This window comes from Rhinolophus ferrumequinum, chromosome 12 (genome assembly GCF_004115265.2).
Source record: "Rhinolophus ferrumequinum isolate MPI-CBG mRhiFer1 chromosome 12, mRhiFer1_v1.p, whole genome shotgun sequence".
Lineage (NCBI taxonomy): Eukaryota > Metazoa > Chordata > Mammalia > Chiroptera > Rhinolophidae > Rhinolophus > Rhinolophus ferrumequinum.
This window is the reverse complement of record NC_046295.1, coordinates 80,290,098-80,311,932: the sequence shown is the minus strand read 5'-3', so window position 1 is coordinate 80,311,932 and position 21,835 is coordinate 80,290,098. Positions and strand designations below refer to the sequence as shown.

At 50.9% G+C, this 21,835-nt stretch overlaps 1 protein-coding gene across 2 annotated transcripts in view; it reads left to right on the top strand.

Annotated features, from left to right (window-relative positions):
- DDX31 (DEAD-box helicase 31) overlaps positions 1 to 21,835 on the top strand; it is a 68,645-nt gene that overhangs the window by 43,662 nt on the left and 3,148 nt on the right. For both annotated transcript variants that reach the window (XM_033122299.1, XM_033122297.1), the window contains 2 exons: positions 1,306 to 1,417; positions 7,072 to 7,240. In XM_033122299.1, the coding sequence (XP_032978190.1) occupies positions 1,306 to 1,417; positions 7,072 to 7,240 (281 nt within the window). The remainder of the gene's footprint in view (positions 1 to 1,305; positions 1,418 to 7,071; positions 7,241 to 21,835) is intronic.

Here is a 21,835-nt window from a genome sequence, read left to right as displayed (position 1 = left end):
CACTTTCGTAACACAGCTCCTGAGTGACGTTTCTCTTGACATTTGAGTGGATAAAACCCTTAGGGGAACCATGTACTGTGAAATCAGCTAGGCTGTCGTCAGCCAAACAGGTAGCAGGAATGATTTGACTAAACTCAAAACATTTTCAGGTTGTTAAGTCTCTGTTAATACAGAGATGAATGTCGATCTGAAGATTGAAGCTTTTTCTTCTCTCCCCTTTGTTCTTCCTCTGGCAGCTTTAAAAGTGAAAGATACCGTCTAGGTCAGGTACAGCCAGCCACACGGTGTCTGCACCCCATTCTCTGCATGGGTTAAAAGAAGCATGAACTGGGCCCCACTGGTGTTTTTCCTTGTGACTTACATTGGGGGTGGGGGACAGAGGCTTAATAGCACCATTCAAAGAGTCACCGTATTAGCCAAATTGGGTTGGAGAATCTGTGTTCTTTTGCATCTAAGGTTCACATTCAATAGAAAGCATTCAGGTTTATTTTGAGATACAGGAAACAAAAACCACTCGTTTTTAGGGGGACATAAAGAAAGAAGTCTTTCCTCTGAGATTGTTCAAGGATGAACAGAAAATAATTTTTCCTTCTATTAGCATTTCCCATCTGTAGGGTCTTTCAGTGCATACGGATGTTACCTCTTAGGGGCGGTTTGGCGCACAGACCCAGGCAGTCGTCTTTGAATGTGATTTGCGGGAACAGCCAACTTCTCAATAGGTTCCTGGGAGCTCAGCACAGTGGTTCTGGGCCAAAAGAAGAAACCTGAAACACTTAAAACTCTGAACCTCCCTAGGAATCAGGAAGCATGCTCTGAAATTCAAGGGTAGGCTGGATTTTCGGCAGGTCACTGTGGGAGGCTCTTAAAGCGGAACTGCCAGCCTCCCATTGAGGAGTGTAAGGGAAGGGAGAAGATTTAAGGCCTAAGTGGAGATACAAGAGTCATTTGAAAACAGCTTAGATTCAGTGATGTTTTAAATGCCTGAATTGGACTTAGAAAATTCCAAAGAGTCTCCAGTGAACTTTCATTTTGAACATGAGTGGTAAGAGGCAAAGAAGAAAAGGAAGTAAATAAGTAAATAAATAAACAGACCTGATCGGCTCCCTCACAAAGCCATCCTCATCTTTGCTTGACTTCCACATCTTTACAGCTCCCTTTTTTTCCCCGAGTAATATTGAGAGGATTACCCTGTTGGCCCCTAGGTGGATACTGTGTGATTTTACTGTTATTAAATCTATTATAAACTGCTTCATTATTCCTGACTCTGACTCTGTCTGTCCTTTAATCCTTCCATCACCCTCCCAGAAATCCCGTACCGTTGGCCCCCAGGAAATCCGAGAGCGAGCCACAGTCTTGCAGACGGTATTTGAAGATTACGTGCACTCCAGTGAGAGGAAGGTCTCCTGGGCAAAGAAAGGTCGGTCAATTTCTTAGATGATTGTGGATGGATAGCCCAGCACAGAGCGTCACTCTCACCTCCACCCACACCCCCTCATGGGTTGAGAGGCCAACCAGGGGTCTCTGCTCACCAGCAGAAGCCTTCAATCTCACTAATTCTGCGGGGTTTGGAAGCAGGCACAGGAGGCTGTCAAGTGATATTAAATGTTAATTTCATTCTTCCGCGTGTTTTGCACAAATGAGGCTTTATCTTGGCTTATGTCAGCCTAGAGCTTTGACCCAGCAACTTGGATCTTGGGGATCTGCTTTCCTCTTTCTTTGAACACTGGATAGAAGAGATATGGCGTGTCAGGAGAAATAGTTGTAGAGATGAAGATTAGAGATGAAGGTAAGGGCTGGCGATATTAGACCTCAGCAGTTCCTGTTGGAAATTACAAAGGAAGAGGAGAACAGTGCTGAGGAAGGGCCACAGGCCGAGAACCCAATTCCTAGGGCGTTTACAAAAGAGTTAGGTTCTCGTTTAATATTCAGACCCTTTATAGGATAAATTGTCTCCTGGGATCACCAAGCATTAGCTGTGGACTCAGCCATTCACTGCAAGCACAGAGCAGAGTGTGGAGGGCGGGGCTTCGGACAGCTGGATGTCTTTTATCGTGGACCGTGGTGTGTGGCGGCTAGTGACTGTCTCGTGCGTGCTAATGAGGCTTCCTCCATGTGGGGACAGCCACCATTCTTGTCGATCGGTACCTGCCATTTTGAGAAGAATGTTTGGCCGGGTTACCGATGCACCCAGTCCTCGGGGAACGTCGTTTTGTTCAACATCATTTCATTGTAACGTCATTGCACTTCATGGGTGAGATGCCGTAGGAACTTCACTCTCGTTGACATCAGTGAGCCTGTGGCAGAACTGTTTCTGTTCCATGTTTCACTTAAAGTCACAGAACCTTTCCACGACATTAAATGAGGGCTTACTGTGTCTGAACACTGTAACACCCTTTTTTGCTTTTTATGAATCAACTGTTTTTTAAAAAATTATTTAACAAACGTGTTGAGTTGGGCACTGTTCTAGGTGCTTGGGATACATCAGGGATCAAAACAGCTAAAAATCGTCACCTTCTTAACATTCTAGTGGCAGGGCAGACCATGCGCATTATAGACATAATAAATAAATTCTACATAAACTGACCTGTGAAAAAGTGATCAGAACTGTGAAAAAATAGAGCAGCGTAAGGGAGAGGAAGTGGGTGGCGGGCAGAGTGCATTTGAAAGACGGGGTCAGAGTGAGCCCTGTTATGGAGGTGACACCTGAGCAAGAACCCAAAGAGGGATCAGGCACTGGACTCTGCCAGAGGGCGTTCCAGGTGAGGGAGCAGAGAGGTGCAGAGGAGCTCAGGAAGGCAACGTGGCCGGACGGGGGCGGTCGGCAGAGACAGATCACATCAGGTCACGATGGGTTTGGAGGCAGTGGTGACGCCTTGGGGTTACCCCGAGTGAAATGGGGGCCGTTGGAGGGCTTGGAGCAAGATGTATGTGGTCTGACGGAGGCTTGAAGAGATCGCCTGGCTGCTGTGTGAGAACAGCCTCGGGGCAGGGTGGAAGCTGGGGGCTGGTTATGGGGCGATCATGGTCATCAGGATGTAGAGGGTAAACACAGGTCGGTGAGCCGGTGCTTCTGAGTGCGGGTTGTCTACTTTAGCGCTGGACGGAAGCACTGCTTGGTTGTTGCCGTAACCCAGGAACGTGTCAGAACTGCACAGGGGAACGAACGATAAAGTCCCAGTATCGGCCCATGATGGCTAATACATAATGCGTGGGTCCTCCTGGACTGGGGTCTGGTAATCATCTAAATAATATCCTCACGTCTCCCTAAAGTGAATTTAGCAGTTCTTAAGGGTTTCCCTACGGCCCTGTCTTTAGAGAAGTGCTGGAACACGTCTCAAGAGCAATAGAATATTTGTCACAGTGTCACTTTGCAGTCTGGTCATTTACTGAAAGTTGGGCAGACTCGCAGGTTTCAGGGTAATAACAAAGTTGCAATGAAAGCAAATAAACTCACACCATCCTCTTTTGGTGCCAGAGGTATTTCCCATGTTGTATTTACTACTAAGTTACAGTAACTAATCCTTAGAGAACGTGGTTTTTTGTTTTCTTTGATCATTACCATTGAACTTGTTAATACCAAGGAAGGAGCAGAGGTACTTGTCTTCTTGTTAAAGGATATTGGATGGTGCCACTCCCCAACGATTTCACACCAAGAAGGAAATAAATGTATCATTGTTCTTATCTGCTAATTGATTTCCACACCAGGGTGGTGATGGCCTGGGACAAACTGTCTGCAGTAGGTCTCAGTCACCCGCTTCAGACATAAAGCCCTTTGCTATTCATTTCTCTCCTATTACTTAGGATTATGGGTTCTGGGGGTTTGCGGGGAGTATACACATAATCGCCACTGTAAATGTGTTGGATTTAAACTTGGGGACACCTAGTACATCCCATAAGTTGATAGTATCTTTTGCATTTCATACTTTTGCATATGCAAATTTCCCACTACTGACTTGCCTCCTTTTTATGCCAGTTCAGAACCCACCTCATGAATAATTAACAAAGCAGCTGGGTTTTGCCTTTATGGCAGAAAACTGGTTGGAAACTGGGCCAAGTATACATTTGTTTTCCTTTTGCATTTTCTGACCCAGTCATTGTTAATAACCAGCACTTAATTGTTGTCAGTTTCCAGAAGCAGTTATCCCCCTTTTTGTCTCATTTCTCACATCTTTTTAGTGAGATATTTAAGTGGTAAAAATTGTGGTAGCATAAGTTTGAACTCCAAACTCCTGAACAGAAATTTCAGAAGGTGGAATCCTTTACCTGCAAATTAATCTTCTCTTGTGACTTGCGCCTGTCCTTCGGCAGGCCTTCCCGAAGAGCAGGGGCTACATGTGTAGAAGTTATGCCTGGTTTGGAAGGGATGCTTCTCAGAGTCAAGAAAACCCAATCCACCGATGACAAGTTTGCCTTCTCCCCTCTGTGTGATCAGAGGCAGCTGGGTCCTGGGCCCAACACTTTGTCTCCAAAAGAAGGCTAACGAGCCACCTCTTCTCCCACTTCCTTTGGGTAGTTGTCACTGGTGCTGTGTCAGGTCGGAAGATGCATGTGTCTTTACTGTGGACAGATGTGTGCTCTCTGGGGTGGGCGGGGCCGGGAGGAGCGAGGGTGCCGCCCCTTCCAGGCTGGAGCGCGGCTCTTTCCCACCTCCTCGATCCTAAGCACCATCCATGAGATACCGCTCGTCCTGATCAGATGCCCAAGAATAAATTCGATTTTAATTTTAAACCTAATTAAAAATAGATTTTCCTTAATTCATCTGCCTTCTGGCTCTGAAATAGGAATCAGAACTGTGGAGTGCTGCCTCTGACTGGCTGCGGCTTCGTCCGTCATCCCGAATAAGTGTCTGCTTTCATTACTTCTCTACTTTCCGCTTGTCTTGGCCCCACAGCCCCTATTCCTTCTACACACTCTTGACGCTGCCAACACGAGCCACTTCCTGCCCCTTGGAAGGGCCTACAAACAGCTGTTGCCGCCTCTGAAATTCCTGCTTCTCTGAATTATCCAAACATGGGAGTCCAGGCGAGGATATGAAGATGACCAACTGTCGCTGTCCCCAATGAGACAGGAGCCTTGAGGACAGGGAGGTTTAGTAAAAATATGCAGCGCGAAGTGTCGCCTGACCAGTTGTCAAGGGAGAAAACACTTCTGCCATTTCTTGGCAAACTCATTATCTCTGTAAAGCTGTGAGTTGGGCACAAACGTCTCCTGGGACAGAGGCTCTCCAGCCGCACCTCTTAGGGTTGGTGTGGAGCCGGGGAGGAAGGCACACACCGCAGAAGGCGGGGGCGGAGCTGTTCAGAGGACGGGGGACGGGGGGCCTGGCCGGCACTCTGGTAACACGTTTTCAAAGCTCAGATTCCTGAGTTTGGTTGGCTTGGCTTGGCATGGTTTCTTAGATGAGTAAATGTTGGGGGCTGGGGAAGTAAAAGTGGGGAGAGGGGAAGAGGCCTGGGTCTCCGGGGCCATGGTGGTTGTGTAGCTTTCCTCTCTGAGGACGTGGATGAATAGTTCTCTGTCTAGAAGCCTGATGTCAGAACCCTCCAAACAGCACAGACCATTTGAAGTGTTAAAGATACTCGTTGCAAACGCAGCTAGTCCCCAGTTATTAAAAAGGGGAGTAAGCACAGATTTAAAAGGGGTGCCAAGGAGTTGCCTGGGTTATTATTTCTCATCGATTGGGAAAAGGAGTTCACTTTGCTCAGTAAATAGAGCTTTGATGGATTCCCACGACCCTTCCAGGAGCTGATCTGCTAAAATGACACTTTTTATTACTGTTCATAAACGCCAATCTCCAGGTGCTGCTGAGTATTACCTTTAAGCTGTGGGCAAACTTGGCAGTCCAGTGGCTCAACAGGCGAGGGTGAGAGGCTGGTACTCAGCGCCCGCTCCCATCAGACGCTGCCGCGCTGGGCTCCGGCTGCCTGCTGGAAGAGCCGGGCGTGGCTGTAGAGTAAGCAGTGGTGGGGGTGGGGGGCGCCTTGCAGAGTGACCCCCTCCTGCCCTGTCGGGTGGGAACAGGGCAGACACTTGATTTTCATTGTTGTTGCAAGATATTCAAGGGCAACCGGCTGTAGGAAAATCTTTCCTCAAAGGAGCGCCCAGTGAAGGTGTGCCAGAGTGCCTCCCTTCTGGGAACCTAGTCTGCTGCTCTCTGGCCAGCACCCTGGTCTAGAACAGGGACCTTTTTCTTAACTTTAAAATAGGACTGAAACGCATGACAGAACGTCTGACGAACATCTCTCAACTGTTAGCTGTCCTCAGGGGATGAACTGTGTTGTGAACTACTTTAGACATTTAATCATTTTCTTTTTCCTTTTTAAAATTCTGTTTCATTCCCTCTTTTCTGCGTTCTTTCAAAAGGTCAAAAGCACTGTATCAGTCAATTCCGTGTACTGTAGGATGAATTTGGTTTTAAACTCCCACGAGTACAGGAAGAACTGGTATCAGTGATTTGCTGGATCAGGGAGCTGGAGGTGGGGCTTGCGGTGGACGCAACGTTGATAATAACGTCACTCATTCATAATAAACATAAGGCCAACCACAAGCCTTCGGAATTGGGTAACATTTGCATGTATTAACTATTCATAAGTAAATAAACTTCAGGAAAACTTTTTCCTAATAGAAAGGAAAAATTCCTAACGATTTCATTTTTCGTAAGAAAATGATAGTCTACATGGATCACGTCTTAGTTTCTTCTCTCATTCTTTCATTCAGTTACACAACGAGCGTTTATCAAATGCCTGCCCTATGCCAGCCACTGCGCTCGTCCCCGAGACTAATGAAAAAATCAGAGCCCCTGCCCGTAGGATTACTACAAGCTACCCATAAAGTCTGAAATTATAGTGGGTTTAGTCAAGTGACAGTTGGGGCCTATAGGGGTGTTTGTGAGGAATTGAAAAAAAAGCAACAGGTGTAGACTTAGGTCGTTGCTGTGTGTTGTAGTATCCTGGGTGTGTGCCATCGTTGCCTGGCAAGGTGGCCTGTGCAGGACAGCCAAGAGCCGGGCGGGGCGCGTTGGCACGGCGGGAGCCCATGCTCACAGCTCCCTCACCCTCCTTTCTCTCGCAGCCCTGCAGTCCTTCATCCGCGCCTACGCCACCTACCCGCGGGAGCTGAAGCACATCTTCCACGTCCGATCGCTCCACCTTGGCCACGTGGCCAAGAGCTTCGGGCTAAGAGACGCCCCCAAAAACCTTAGTGTCTCGGCTGTAAAAAAGAGGAGAACAAACCTGAAAAGGTAAGATGGGCTGAATTTGTCCTGTGACAAATGGCTTAAGTCAGATGGGTGTGGCGCGCTGGGCTCAGGTTAGCGGCAGGGAGAAGATACGCCCAGCTGCTGGGTGCTCAGTGTGAACTCCTCCATCCTTGATTTCCGTCGTAGGTGGTCACAGTGTCTGTCCTTCTCCCCATATCCTAAGTGCTTGGAACAGGAGGAAGAAGATGCCTCATTGCGATGTGTCTGAGGGGTCAGCAGAAATTCGGTGGTGTTGCTGATCGGGTCCAGATGCGTCAGGGATTATTGATTGGAGCAGCAGGACCAGGACCAGTGTGTTGGGTTGTCATCACTGCCCACCATAGCCTAACTCGGGGCTTGCCACAGTGGGAGCTTCACCCTGGAAGGCCTGTGGGACTTGTACAAAGACTTAGGGGTATACTCCCTGGCGACACACGCGCTCCTTCCACGTGGGGTGGGAGGGGTGGCCTGCAGAAGCCGCTGTCCTTGGGGCTGACAAGCGCAGTAGGCTCTTCTCCCCCTAAAAGCATGTTCAGAACCATCTGGAGGGCCTAGTGAGAGGAGAGTCAGGGTGAGGAGGGTTGCACCGTGGGTTGGACGCTGGGCTGTGCATCTGTCGTAACCATTTCAGAAGGTCCCTCGTTTACATTTGTGAAAGATTTCTTTCTCTCCTCAAAGATGGTGTTCTTTTAGTATTCGGCCCAGCCCCTCACAGGAACTGGAGTATTTTAGATTCCCAGAGTGGCTTGTATAGGGAGTTTTGGGGTGGATGCCATTATTGCTTTTGCAACTTGTGCATAAGAAGGATGCATTGAACAAATGTTTGGGCACTAAGAACCCTGCGTGTCTACAGTCACTTGGCATCATATATCCTTTTTGCATATTAATTACAGATGCCAAAATGCACGCGTCCATTACGGCTGTAGAGCGAGCCTGTAGGCAGGACACCCTTCTCATGTCTCACACGAGGGTCCCTGCTTTGCTCAGGCACCAACAGATGTGGGTTGCATCATCAGTGTTGTCAGGGTGCAGGCCCCTGGCATGAAGTGCCCACAGCAGAAGGGCCGCCCAGTGTCGGGAAGTGATCGTAGGTCATGGAGTCGTGGGACTTGGACTTCACTTCCAGCCCCGTCTGGGGTGAGCGTGCGAGCTCTGGACCTACTTTTGCTTAACTTCTCAGATCCTCAGTTTCCTCAACTACAAAAGGAGAAGGAGATCCATGTTTTCAGCAACATACTAAAAACATTCTGGTTTTGAGAATCAGAATTAGATATGACATGTAAATATGCCTTTTGAACCCTAGACGGCCATACAGGTGAAGCACCTCAGGACACAGAGCTAGAAACAGATGAGTTAAGATTCTAGAACGTCCAACCTGATCTATCCAGGGCCTTGACATCTACAAGGCCCTTTATCACGGGTAAAATTTTGCCTAATTCTAGGTCCAGTTTTGGAGTTTTTAGATGCTTGATCGTTTTCTCTTATCAGTAGCTCTCACAGAGGAGCGAGGACTCCAGTGCTTCTGTGAGGCAGGTGTCTCTCCACGTGCTGCTCTTCTGCAGCGTCCAGAAGAGCCTGACACACGGTCGGCTCTAGTTTGTTCCAGGCGGTTTAGGGTGCTGAGCGCTGCCTGCTCCCATACCGCCCCCCCCCCGCCCCCCCCCCGTCCCCGGCACAGACTTCTCTGCCCACCTCTGCTAGAGCCTCAGATCTGCGCCAGGCGAGACGGCTGTGCCGGGAGTGGGGCCTGCAGGGCAGCAGAGTTGGGGTCCTGTTCTTGCATTTGAGGTAGCTGACACCTGTGCATATTAACGTGGATTCTGAGTATGTGACAGCACCACGAGGCTCGCAGGAATGTCTGAGAGTGATCTACTAATCTGGAAACGTGACCATCCTGCCACCATCTCTTTGGTGACACCTTGAGAAGATAGGGATATACCTGTCAGGTGATTACTGGCAAAGGAACACGTTTTGTTTATCACTCTCTCCACAAATAAATACAAGGCCAATATGGTATTGTTAGCAGACCATCTATCTCTTTATAACTTGGATTTTCATTAGCAAGTGTGCGTCCACCTACCCGCCCCTCAAACTGGGATGTCCCCAACTGTTACCCAGATCCTGGAAAGCAGAGCGGGAGGCAGTTGGGAGGGGGACTCGGAGCCAGCATTGTCCTTACCTTGAGAAGCCACTAGGGAGAGAGCGAGCCACCGCCTCTGCTTCTGCTGCCCCTCCTAGCAGATGGGTACCAGGACGACCGTGCCCCTGTGAGCCAGGATTTAACAGGGCTTTATTTAGGGAAGAATGGGCTGATTAGCCGGTAAAGAGCATGTAAGATGGTATGGGGCAGCCTTTGATGTCTGGCTGGCACAGCAGGGAGCCGGCGGTGAGTGACAGCACTGTGTCACAGGATTACTCCGCCGTGACAATGCCGCTCTCTGTTCTTGCCATGTCACCACTCTGTTACAGCTACTTTTTCCGTTGTGATGCCCTTCTTTTGAAGGCATTTCTCCCCACACTCCTTACATCCTCCCACCCCACCCCTGCCTTGCTAGCGCAGACGGGCACTCAAGGATCCAGTAGGTATCGTCTTTTATTTGGGGAAATCTTGTCACTCCTGGAGGAAGAATGACTTTGCAGCTAATCTGCACGTGGACCGTATAATTGTGGTCAGGGGAAGCGGCAGAGAAAACGTGACAGATTTTCCGCACCTCAGTCAGGGCTCGAGCAAGTGCCAGTTGCTGCTTTTTGAGGCCTGGAAAGAAAAGTCCATTAAACCCCACAAAGTGCAGGGCTTGTACTGTGGCCACAGTGACGGCTCTGAGCGGAGGCGTCTCCGCTGAAATCCATCTGCCAGAAAGAGCATGGGTTCCTTCTGTTTTGTCTGGGGGATAAAATAATAGTGCTGTGTTCTCTAAATTATTCCGCATTCCATTTTATGGTGTTTGCTGCCTAGAATAATTATGTGTTACTTGCAAACCTCTGATAGGTGCAAACCAAAGTCATTGCCTGTTGCTGAAGTCTTGCCTCACCTGTCCTACAGCAGACAGGCCGTGTAGCTGGGAGGTCAAGTGAAGAAAGGGTGGGTGAGGTGAGGGGACTCGCAGGCATTTCCATGCGATGACAAAGGGAATTTTTATCTCGTCTCTTTGCCTTTCCTTGACCACTTTTCAGAAAAAGGAAAAAAAAGTGTCCCCAAATGAGGTCTTACTCACCAGGTCTCTGCGCCCTCCCCCACTCCTCCGTCAGAAAGGGAACACTAAATGTCTTCCCCTGCACGCAGAAATACATTCATCATCACAGAAACTCGTCTGACACACACACACCTGCCAGCACAGCCCCTCACCCCGAACACCTACACACACACGTACACAGCGAGCTGGTGCTGTTGGTAAAATATTCAATGGCCCCTCAGCAGCATCCGTCACGCACACTCGTTTCCCTCCTGTGAAATGAAGTTCTGGTTTTGAAGCTGTAGACGGAGCAGATCCTGAGAAGCAAAAGTAACATTCCTTCCAGAATGTCTGTCTGCCCTGGAGAAGCTGAGACACAGCACTGTCTGCCACGAGAGGACAGAGCTGTCTTGTTTGCCAGGGTGTGTCTGTCTGTCCATCTGTCTGTCTCAGCCGTCACACACGTGAGCAGAATGGCCTAAGGACAGCGAGCATGTGTCCCTCATGTGTCTGACCCCCTGGAGAATGGTTCAGGAACATAGAAAGAAATGAACGGGCCTTACGGTCTGGGTGTTACTGTGATAATATGCAAGAGTGAGTGTGCTGTTTGCCACCCTGTCTCCGGGAATTCTATGTTGTCATGAGAAAAAGCACCATTTTCGCCCAGATGATTCAGTGTGTAGCTACCTAAGACTGGTATGTCCCTGGTTCCCACCGTACGTCCTTCTGAGGGTCTTAGCACCTAGAAGCTTCTTCTTTGTCAGGAATTCAGTAATTCTGCTCTCCTGTTCTCAGATCCCTGCTTTTAAAATTAGTAGAAGAGCAAATATTGTAATTGTCGGCTATTCTTAAATACAGTTTTATTTGTATAAATTTTCTCAAACCAGCCTAGCGAAAGTGCTTCCCTGGTAGTTCCTGATTTTGTCACCTAAAATGAGCGATCTCTTATCCCTTGATACTTCCCAGGTCCTGGTGTGCTCGGTCAGCGCTCAGCCGGCTGTGGTCAGTAACGAAGGGGTGCGTGGGGCTGGCTCCCCGGAGCTCTGGCCGCGTCAGAACCACCACCCAGCCAACACCACAGAGCGAGCATTTCCGGAGCCTCTGTTACTTCCAAAGTTCTAGATACAGTGTATTCTCTAAAGTAATCATCCTCATGGGGATCGTACTCCCCAGACTTATCTGAATTATCACAAGTGCTTAATCGTTGAAGTTCAAATTTGAGATTTTGCAACGCTCCCTGTTGAGCCTTTTTCATCTCTGAAGGCCTTTGCCACGTCGGTCTCTATGACGCTCACGCTCGCTTGTTGGACAATTGTGAAATAACTAGTAAGTTACTGTTGCACACCATTCTAGTCTGAGAGGTTGTTCCCCGTGAGCCGTCTCCCTCACCCCTCCGTTTGTTTCTAAATGCCGACTGTGGGAGCCTGGCTTTGATTCACACAGGAGTCGGTGTGAATCACTGACCACCTGTGTGTCCTTGCACAGGTGACAGCCTGTCTGTGCCTCCGTCCCCTCACCTCGCCGACGGGCGCCCTGGGGCCGCACAGTGTTGTCGTGGGGCTCAATCCGGTGTGACGCATCGTCAGTGTTGGGACCTGAGTCCACGGGCGCACTTGCCGACAGTGACAACTGTGGCAGTAACACTGCTTCTTTCCTCTGGCCTGCTCATACTCGTAACTGTCCCTGGAATAGAAAAGGGAGTTAACTGTCCGTCTCTTCGCACCCGTGAACTTTTCTTACCAGGAACAACCTTGAAACAGAACCATTCGCTCCAAGACCAGCACGCAGGAGCTGCAGCTGCACCTCCCCGTAAAGCGACATTGTCATCGTTAGGAGCAGCTCGCCTGCCAATTTTTATGTGGCATTTACAACCTCCCTAATATCACTTAATTAGCTGAAGGCAAACTTGGAATCTTGCCCACTGTGAAAATTTTCTCGATTTCATTGAGCCAGTTATCGTTCTGTAAAAAGACAGATTGGCCGAACGCAAGATCAGAGGTGGACAAAGCCACACTGGGGAGCACGGGGTTCCTCCGGGAAGACCCCCTGCACGCGGGTCAGTTCTCTCCTCTCTGGATCCTGGAGTGGCGCTCAGCACTGTGGAGCCCTCAGGCCTCTTGCAGTCTCTTTCCTTCGTGTCCCAAACCCTGCCGTTGTGAGTGGCAGCTCGCGGCCCCTCCGTGTCACTGGGCCTCTAGAATGGCCCGCCTCTGAGCGCCTGCGGCCGTCTGCGCACAGGCAGTGGAGCCCCCCGTCACACCCGCTCTGCCCTTTCAGTGACATCTCACTACCCTAGTGACCCACGGCCCCATGTGGCCGGGCCATGCTGACCTCATCCGTTCTCTCCTCAGGGCCTTCCCTCTCCCAAGCTGGCCGTGGGCCTGGGCCTCCCCCTGCTCCTCTTCGTCTTTGGACCCCCTGTCCATCACTTCCGCGGGGCCATCTCTGAGCAGGTGACCGCCCCACGCCTCTCCCCCTGCACCGCCGCCAAGCAGTGCTACATGTGGTGGTGAAGGCAGTGTCCTCGCGTGTGTAGCCCGAGGTGGGGACTCTGCCTGGTTTTGCTCAGCACATCCTCTGCCCTCCCATAGTACCCGGCACACACCAGGTGCTCAGGCAGTGTTTCGGAACAGATGAACGGAAACTGACAGCATTCTGAAATTCTGAGAGGAAGAGCACGAAGGGACAGAGAAGAGAAATTGTTCTGACACGAAAAGGAGGTAATTAACTACCTGTGAATGGTTTGTGAACCCAGCAAACAACAAGTCCTGCCAGGTGCCCCCGCTCCATTCGTCAGCCAGTTTGCCCTGAGAGAGCAAGCATGACACCACCTTCCTCTTATCATCACCACGAGGGACTGGGCCTCTTTTGTGTCTCCTGACGTCACAGGAGGAGGAGGCCCGGGGGTGAGAACGTGGAGATCGCCAGGCCCAGGTCGGGGTCCCCACCCTGCCTGGGCAGGACCAGAGCAGATGTCGGGAGCAGGGTTGGGTCACTCGGCCTCAGCCTGACGACCAGAGGGAAACAGCTGGGACCCCATTGGTAGCTGTGAGGACAGCTGTGTGTGTCCTGTGAGCAGGGGAATAAAATCTCTCAGAGGCTACCGGGGGGCTCTATAAAATACACTTGCGCATGCCCCAAGCCAGGAGGCCTTGGTTTAGTAAATGGCCTTGGTTTAGTAAAGTGAAATCATGAAGCGTGAGATGGACGTGATCGTGAACTTGACTACCAAATCTCAAAAGTCTAGACCCAGACTCAACTCCTGGGAACCTGAACGACTGTGGTCCTGAAAGAGTGGCCTCCTTGGCACAGGAGGCCAGTGAGGTGCTGGCTAAGTGTACCCAGGCTTTTAGTGGGTTAGAATTAATAACACGTGAACGTGGAGCCTGGGTGAGCTGCACAGATTGCAGACAAGCAGATTCTCCTGGCCTCTCTGTCAGGGAGGGCAAGTTGAGAGCCCAGGAAGCCACACTGGATTATTTCTGGGACATTTGTAGGGACAGGAAGGGTTTTCTGGAGGGTGGCTGGGCCTGTCTCCTTGGAGAGCACGCGGTACAGAGCAGTCACTCGGGGACTTAGTGAGTTCCTCCTTGGCGACTGAGTTCACCCATTGCGTTGGGTTCCCTGGCAGCTCCACAGGGGGTGTCCGTGGGCACGGGCTGCATGGTGGGCTCGCCCCTCTCTCTGCACCCACCCCATGCAGATCCCTGCCTCCTCCCCATGGTCAGGTGCTGTGAGCCCTGCCTTCCAGAGCCCTGCTTCCATTACGGCTGCCCATGCAGCTTTTTGCATTTGGCCTTTTCCTTCTTCCACTATTTTTTTCTCTCTGACACCATGCAGTTACCAGCTTTCTGCCTCCTTGTGGAACAAACACACCCGCGTCCCCACCCAGCTAATGAGGCGATTAGAGGAGTCTTACAGTGACCCTGAGTTTCCTCCACACCTGGGTCACCTGCAGACAGCGGGAACCGTGGGGTGCGCTTTCAGTCAAGCAGTCGGGGCTGACAACAAAGAACGGGAACCCAGCCAGCCTCTCCTGGGAGGACGCTGGAGATGCCCACGCTTGCTGCTAGAGCATTCCGAGCACGGGAGTTGGAAGACAGGGCTGGCCTGGACTGATGGCGGCACCACATGAGGCTGTGCGACAGCAGTGTGCCCGGCTCTTTATTAGCTGGTCCCCGCGCGGGGCCCTTCCGGTCACCCCCGTGCTACACAGTGTAGCTTTAGTCATCCGAAACCCCTCCTATCTCAGAGCCCGCTGCTCATTGTCCTCGAGCGTCATCACAGTCCTTGGGCTCCTTTCTGAGTGGATGTCCCCAGCCCCTCCTCACGCGACGTGATGCCAGAGCCTGTGCATCTGGCCGTGAACTGTACGCAATGACTCCAGGTATTCACATGTCATCTTCATTCCGAGGCCCTGATGTCTGAAACGTAGAGTAATGTCTTAACTACTTAATAGTCCAGAAGGCTGCGTCCTGGAGAGAGAGCGTGTGGCTGTCTGCGTGTTAGTGGTGGTGGTGGCAGCCGCGTCTCTCCTCAGGTCCCTGTGACCACGGAGGGTCTGCAGTAACCAGTGAGGAAGTGGGCGTTGCCCGGTCATGTGGCTCCGAGTCTGAGGGACCCTGGAGCCCACTCTCCTAACACTCGTCTGCCTCCTGGCATACTGCTTTTGGGAGCTTCCGGTTTCTCGAATCAGTATCAGCCAAAGCAATCATATATGAACCCTGTTAAGGATGTTTTTCTATGTGAAGAGAGAGTTCTTCGTAACTGAAAAAGTGAACTTAAAGCAGGAGGTAGCCTGGGTATAAGAATTTGATTTGAAACCATCAAAGTAAGTTGTAGAACTTCATGTTCCTGGGGCACCATCTCCGAAGAGCTTCGAGAAGAGACGACTGCAGGCAAGATCTGGATGCGACTCCTACTCTCGTTTTCTTCCAAGTCTAGAGGTAGAGGGGGTGGTGGAGGAAGCATGGGCCTGGGCCCGGAGCAGGGCGTTCCCCAGCTCGATGCCAGCCCTGGCACTCAGCAGCAGCTCAGCTGTGAAAGCGGGTAGGGGAGGGTCGTGTCAGGAAAGACAGTGAACACGTAGCACTGGGCACGGCGGTCGTTAGAAATGCTGTTTCTTCCACCCCGTCCCACTTCCTCTCCGAGTCTGTAGGTAACAAGTGAAGGCTTCATACACTGTCCCCTGAATGCTCCTGCCCCGGCTGACTTCCGTGGGTCGTCTGTACAGCTTCTGCTTCAGGCCTCCCAGCAGTGGGGGTGGGGGGCTCCCCGCTTCCAGAGCAGACCCCAATGGTTAGAGCTCCTGAAAATGAGCCCAGAGGGACTACTTTCATTTTTCACCCTTTGGTCATATTTCCACTCTTCGGTCTCTGAGCTTCAAATGCTGAATGTGCATGGTTTGCGAACATAAACATACAAAGCGATGTTGTCATTGATCAGAGCAGTCCCTGGTCCACGTGACCACACGTCTGCTTCCTGGTGGTGCTGTCTGGTGGGGCGCCTTTCCCCTCTGCCTTTCCTCTCCATACTGTTGATAAGAGTTAACATTTAATGAGTGCCTTCGCCACAGGCACCGTGATAAGCGCTTTGATTCATTAACTCATCTAATCCTTGTGTGGTGAGCTGGCCGGGACTGGGAGAAGCAGGTACCTTGGCCAAAATGGGAGAAGGAGTTGCGGGGCTTACGTGGGACGTAAGCTCCTGCCAGGCTCCTCCCGGCCCCCAGGGGCCAGCTTTGCCCAGGGTGCCTGTGCCTCCCAAGCTGTACACCCAGCACCTCCAGCTGTGCCTGGCCACAGTCCACTGTCTGGATGGCTTGTCTCAGCCCAGCTTCTCAAAACCTGGTTTGTAAAACTAACCAGACTTACAGAAGAGACTGAGCAGCACAGAACGGGGCGGTGAGCTCCATGAGCACAGCTCGTGGTGCTGGCAGGGCTCACGGCCGCCAGTCTCTCGGCCGCCCCACGCGTCACCTCCCTGCTCGTCGCTGTCATCCCTACGCCAGCCCTCCTCACCCAGGCCTCCCGGACCCACAGCAGCTTCTTGCGTGGTTGGCGTCGGGGTCATCCTGTGGCTCGACTTGTCCTCGTCATCTCAGCCCCTGCCTGTTTGCCCCCCTCCTTCCACCAGCCAGCATGACCTTGCAGGTGCCCCCGTGCACTTTCACCTTTCCGCTGAGGCCTGTCCTCTTGGCCTCTTAGGGTGCTGTGGGGGTTCTGTCACCCGGTGTGTCAGCTGTCGCGGCAGACTTCTTTTCTTCTGCAAGTGTGATAAATATGCCTCATAAAATCGCCCTACTTATCGATCATCATGTCAAACAGGACAGGCCCAGGGGCTGAGCTCTGGGGTTTGGTGCTGGAATTCTGCTCCGAGCTTATCCATCTCAGTCAGGCTTCTGAGGATGTGGTCAGACCAGTTAGATACACTTGTCTCCGTGTCCACCTTGTATCTGTCCAGCTTAGCAGCGATTGCTAATATCTGCACAGAGCATTAGAATTATAAAGCTCTCCCACGTGCTCCAGGCCCTTTACCCTCAAACTGGCCCAGTACCTGTGTGGAGGCCCTTTGACACATGAGGAAACGAAGGTCATTGGGATTCCAGCCAGGCTCATCAGAGTTCTGGTACCCCACCCCGCCCAATACTGCCACCCTTCTGGGGACACCCAGGCCGAAGTCCCGACAGAAATGCCTCCCAAGTTTCTGGCACTTGGGCTAAGGATCTCAAAGTCCCCACCCGCGTCCGGGATTTAGCGTCAGCTCTTCAGTTGCAGACTTCGGCCGTCTCTAAACACTTTCTCTGTCCTCCCTTCCTTCGTGCGTGCCCTTCCAGGCAGCAAATCATGGCGTCCGTGTTGATCGCCTATGACCTGTGCGGCCTGGCGGTGTGCCCGCCTCGGCCCGAGGCTCAGAGCTCGTTTCTGCTCTTCCCTGGGTCTGGTTCTTGGGTGTGAGGCGGACACCCACTTTGTATCCATCTCCGGCCACACAGCCTCTCAGAAATCGTGCCTTAGCATCCACTGCCACAGCAGGGCTCACCTGGGATGGGGTGTGTCCTGGGGCCCGGGGGTTTCCAGAAGCTAGAGTTGGTTTGCTCCTCAGAACGCACAAGAAGGCAGCCCTGGAGTGGCCAGCCCACCAGCTGCACATCTGCCCAAACAGAATGCAGAGGGTAAGAGTCTTGGAACAGTTGCTTTTCCTTCAGTGACCGGAAAAGGCTTGGTGGCCATTCTCCTTCAGTAGCTAAATGCCCGTCCCACGCCAGCTGACTCTTTACCTGAACTAGTTTGTGGTATCGGAGAGACTGCATGTCAGAGTCTCCCTGAAGTTGTTTGTTACCCTTACTATCACCTGAGAGCCACCAAACCCCGCTCAGACATTGCTGCCTTTTCCTCATCCATAGGAGCGCGAGGCAGGAGTGAGGCAGTCTCCAGCCATCCGAGGTCGGCGTTGTCTCCTGCCGATCACTCAGAACCCGGGCTCTTCTTCTAGTCTGGGGCTGCCTTTCCCTGCAGAGTCCTTCGGGGCCTCCCTATGGCCCTGGGTCATTTGCTTACAAGCAGAATCTTTCAGACTAGAGAAGTAAATACCCTTTATCAGTCCTCTGTCTGTCTTGTTTTAATGATACCACAAGAAAAAAAAGTCCTTCACAAAATCAAACCAACTGAAAGCTAAAGGCAAGATGTTTTTGATAGGTAAAACGTAAAATATTAGGTCAAAATTCTACCTTTTAATTTTTTTTCTAAAATGAATATACTGTTTCTGATTATAGAAATAATAGCATGTTCATTATAAAAATTCAGGAAATAGACAAATGCTTAAAAATCACCCATAAGCCCACAATGCAAGTTAACCTTGATTCACATTTTTTATATCCTTCAGTCTTTTCTGCATGTGTACATATATGGATTTTTTGTGTGTGTATAATGAGATTGAACAAATCATATAATTTTAACTGTTTTTTCACTTATCTACTATTACTTTTAAGATGTACTTTATCAGGGGTTCCAGAAGTCAAATTTGAGATAATGTGAACATTGTTCTTGTACTAAAAATATTTCATGCAAGGAACTTGCTCCTTGTTTTGGTAAAAACTTACAGCACCGTGGTTAAGTCAATTCCTGGGCTCACATTCCAGCTCTTCCGTTATCAGTATGTGACTTTGAACATGCCACCTAAGCTCTCTGTGCTTAGTTTCTTCACCAGTAAAGTGGGGATACTGGTGGCATCTGTTTCCCAGAGTTGTTGGAGAAGTAAATGAGTTAAAGAAGTAAATCAGGTGCTTAAAACAGTACCCGACATACATTTAATGATGTGTTTTAGTAATGTAATTATTAAAGTCGCATAGCCAGTTTGAATGGCTTTGGTGTGACCTGTTTTATATCTGAGTCCCTTAACAACCCATGTAATTAGTATTTGCTTAAATGTTGCTTGACTATATTATACTGGTAGTTCTACCATTCATGTTTGGTGCCAATATCGTCATCACCAACTCTTTAAACATAGCCTGCAGGAAGTGTTCTAAAAGTCTGCAGGAATGTTCGGAGGTGCGTTTCAAGTCCTTGGGGAAAAGATTTATTGTTCAGTGACTGTCTTGGATAAGTGGATAGCTCTTAGGAAGAAATAATTAAATTCTCCGCATCCTGCCATAAACCAAAATAAAATCTAGGTGGAATTAAAGCAATAGCAGACCCAGAAAACATAGTTGGATATTTTTAAAATGCTCGGATGCAGAAGGCTTTTCTAAGCATGACCCTAAAGCCATAAAACGTAAAATAAAATGTTGATAGACTAGACCATACAGAAATAAAATAAAACAAAATAAAATAATTCTGTGCTGAAAAAGAATGCCATTGACACAGCCCGTGTTAGAATGGCATTTGCCTGGGACGCTCCTCTGTGAGCTCATGGATGGAGTTGGGAGAGGGCTCTGAGGTGCTCTTCTCCAGTGGTCACCCCAGCAGGTCTATTGATTTCCTAATTAGGCTGTGATTTCTCCTTATTGGCAGTGAAAGTGGCACCTGCCAGTCCTGCTGGGTAATCCAGCCTGGTAACTGAGGGGGATTACTCAGCCTTCACTACAAGGGAGTTCCCTGTGGTTAGATAAACTGATCTGTTGCCTGGTAACTCCGGCCTGGGTCTGGTGGATGCTCAGGAAGCCCATCCGAGAGGGGTTTGGGTATTTGGAGGGCAAGGAGGGTAAGGAAGTTGGCACGTCCCTAGGAGAACTGCAGCTTGGCAGGAGAAGGCATCGAGCCCACATGTGCCCATTGCGTGCTTGGGTTTAGAACGTTTCATCTTCCATCTGTACTTGGCCTTTCCAGCACTGGGCCTCAGAACAAAGGAAACAGACAGTGAGCTGGCCAAGGGAAAGGTGGGTCCCACTGGGGTGGCTGCTGTGACAGCAGGGACACCCCTGCAGGGTTCACCCAAGGCTCCCTGGGAGGTGGTCTCTGGACCACCAGGAGCCTCGGAGTTTGGGTTTGGGTCCCATGTTGAAAGTACTGTTGACCCTGGGACAACTCAGGCTTGAACTGCGGGGGTCCACTGATAGTGGTTCCTTGTATAAGGAGACCTCGTAGTTCCCCCCGTGGTGTTCGGGGCACAGCTGTGTTGCCATCCGTGGTTGGGACGCATATGCTAAGCGAGGGCTGAGTTCAACTGCTTGGCTGGTCGGCGCCCCTCACCACCCGTTGTCGAAGGGTCAACTGTACGTGGACTAGACTAAAACAGGCCAGACGTTTTGAGATCATTACCTCAGGGTAGGCCAGACCCTCTCCAAGACCTGCTTTCTGACACATCCGCTCCCCCAGGGTCACTTGAACATCCTTAGGCCACATCCTGTGCAGGCGACACACCCACAAGTCACCCTCCCCACCCAGACCCAGCTGTGCTTGTCTGGGGAGGGACCGGTCCTGTGTCACTGGGAAGGGGACCCACTCGGAAGGGGACCAAGTGGTGTGTGTGTGAGTGCGTGCCTGCATGTCGCACACGTTGGTAGGGTCTGTGGCACTGTCTCTTCCGCTGTGTCCTGTGGACCCGGTCTGCGGGCACTGGCACTCCGCCTGCTGGCGCCTTTGGCTGGAAGTGCCACCGCACAGCCCGTGCTAACTCTGTCGGCCCTGAGTGTACTGATGACCCAAATAAGATTCTGGGTACTTACCTTGCTTTCGCTGTGACAGGAGCAATCATTGGAGCGGTGGAGCTTATGCTGGGGAGGCTATTATGACTGAGATTTTGCATATTTTGAAACTCTGGTTGTTGCATTTAAAATGATACACATTGTGAGTCCCTGGCTTCAAACAGGGGAAAGAAAAAGCATTGTTTCCTGTCAGAACCTTTCCACTCTGCCTGTCATGTCACCCAACTAAAAATAAACTGCAAGCACAGGACTGGCAGCCTTCAGCTTGGAGCAAGTTCAGTGCTCCCAGCTGCAGGCCTGTCTCCTGCGCCTCACGCCACACCCCTACCCCTCAATGCGGGACCTCCACCAGGCACGTGGTGCACACGGCCCACATGGGGCAGGGCCTGGGGACTTGGGATCACTGCCCCTGGGAAAGGGGGATGGGTCAGGGGAGCCCTGGCCCAGCGGTCAAGGGCCTCAGAGCCAGTGTCCTGGCTCCTGGGCGCCGTCTCTGGACCTCAGTTTCCTCATTTTTAACCAGGATCGACTGCAATCCACACGCCAGTCACCAGCTGACTGTCTGAATCCTTACACAACCCGGTGAGCTTTGTTGTGTCGTCCCCATCTTCCAGTGGGGACACTGCAAAGACTAAGGCACCCGTTTGTGTCATTCAGCTAATGCATGACAGCGCCACGTTCCCGCCCAGGCATTTCCTCCTCCCTGCAGCCCTCCTCTCTCCCCCCTCGCTCCTTACTCCCCTGTCATCTGGCTTCTGCCCCCATCGTCCCCCTGAAGCATTCCTGTGAGACCACAAAGGATTCCTCCATGTTAAATCGGGTCGTTTGTCACCCTTGATCCTGCTGGGCCCTTCCCGTCACGCCTGATTGTCCCGTCCTGGTAGGAAGAGCATCGGCCCTGAGTCCATCTGACCTGTTTGCATCTTGCCTTCTGCACTGCCGAGCTGCGTGGCCCTGGACAAGTCACCTCCCCTCCGTTTCCTTGTCTGTAAAATGAATACCATCACCTTACCTGCCTCATCGAGCAGAGATTGTGAGAGATGACATCGACCCCCCCAAAAGTGCTTCCCTGTTTCTTCTAATGTTCTCAGTCAGTCGTGTCCCTGACACACAGACGCCCTCATTATAAACTCCTAGCCCTTCCATTTTAGGTCCTAATTATCCCCTTACCTCAAGTCTTCTGTTTTCCCAGCAGAGGTTGACTTTGCGTTTGTCCCTGTGTCGCGGGGGGAACCACTGTCTAACTGTAACACAGGTTTAGCTGCACCATGGCTCGAACCC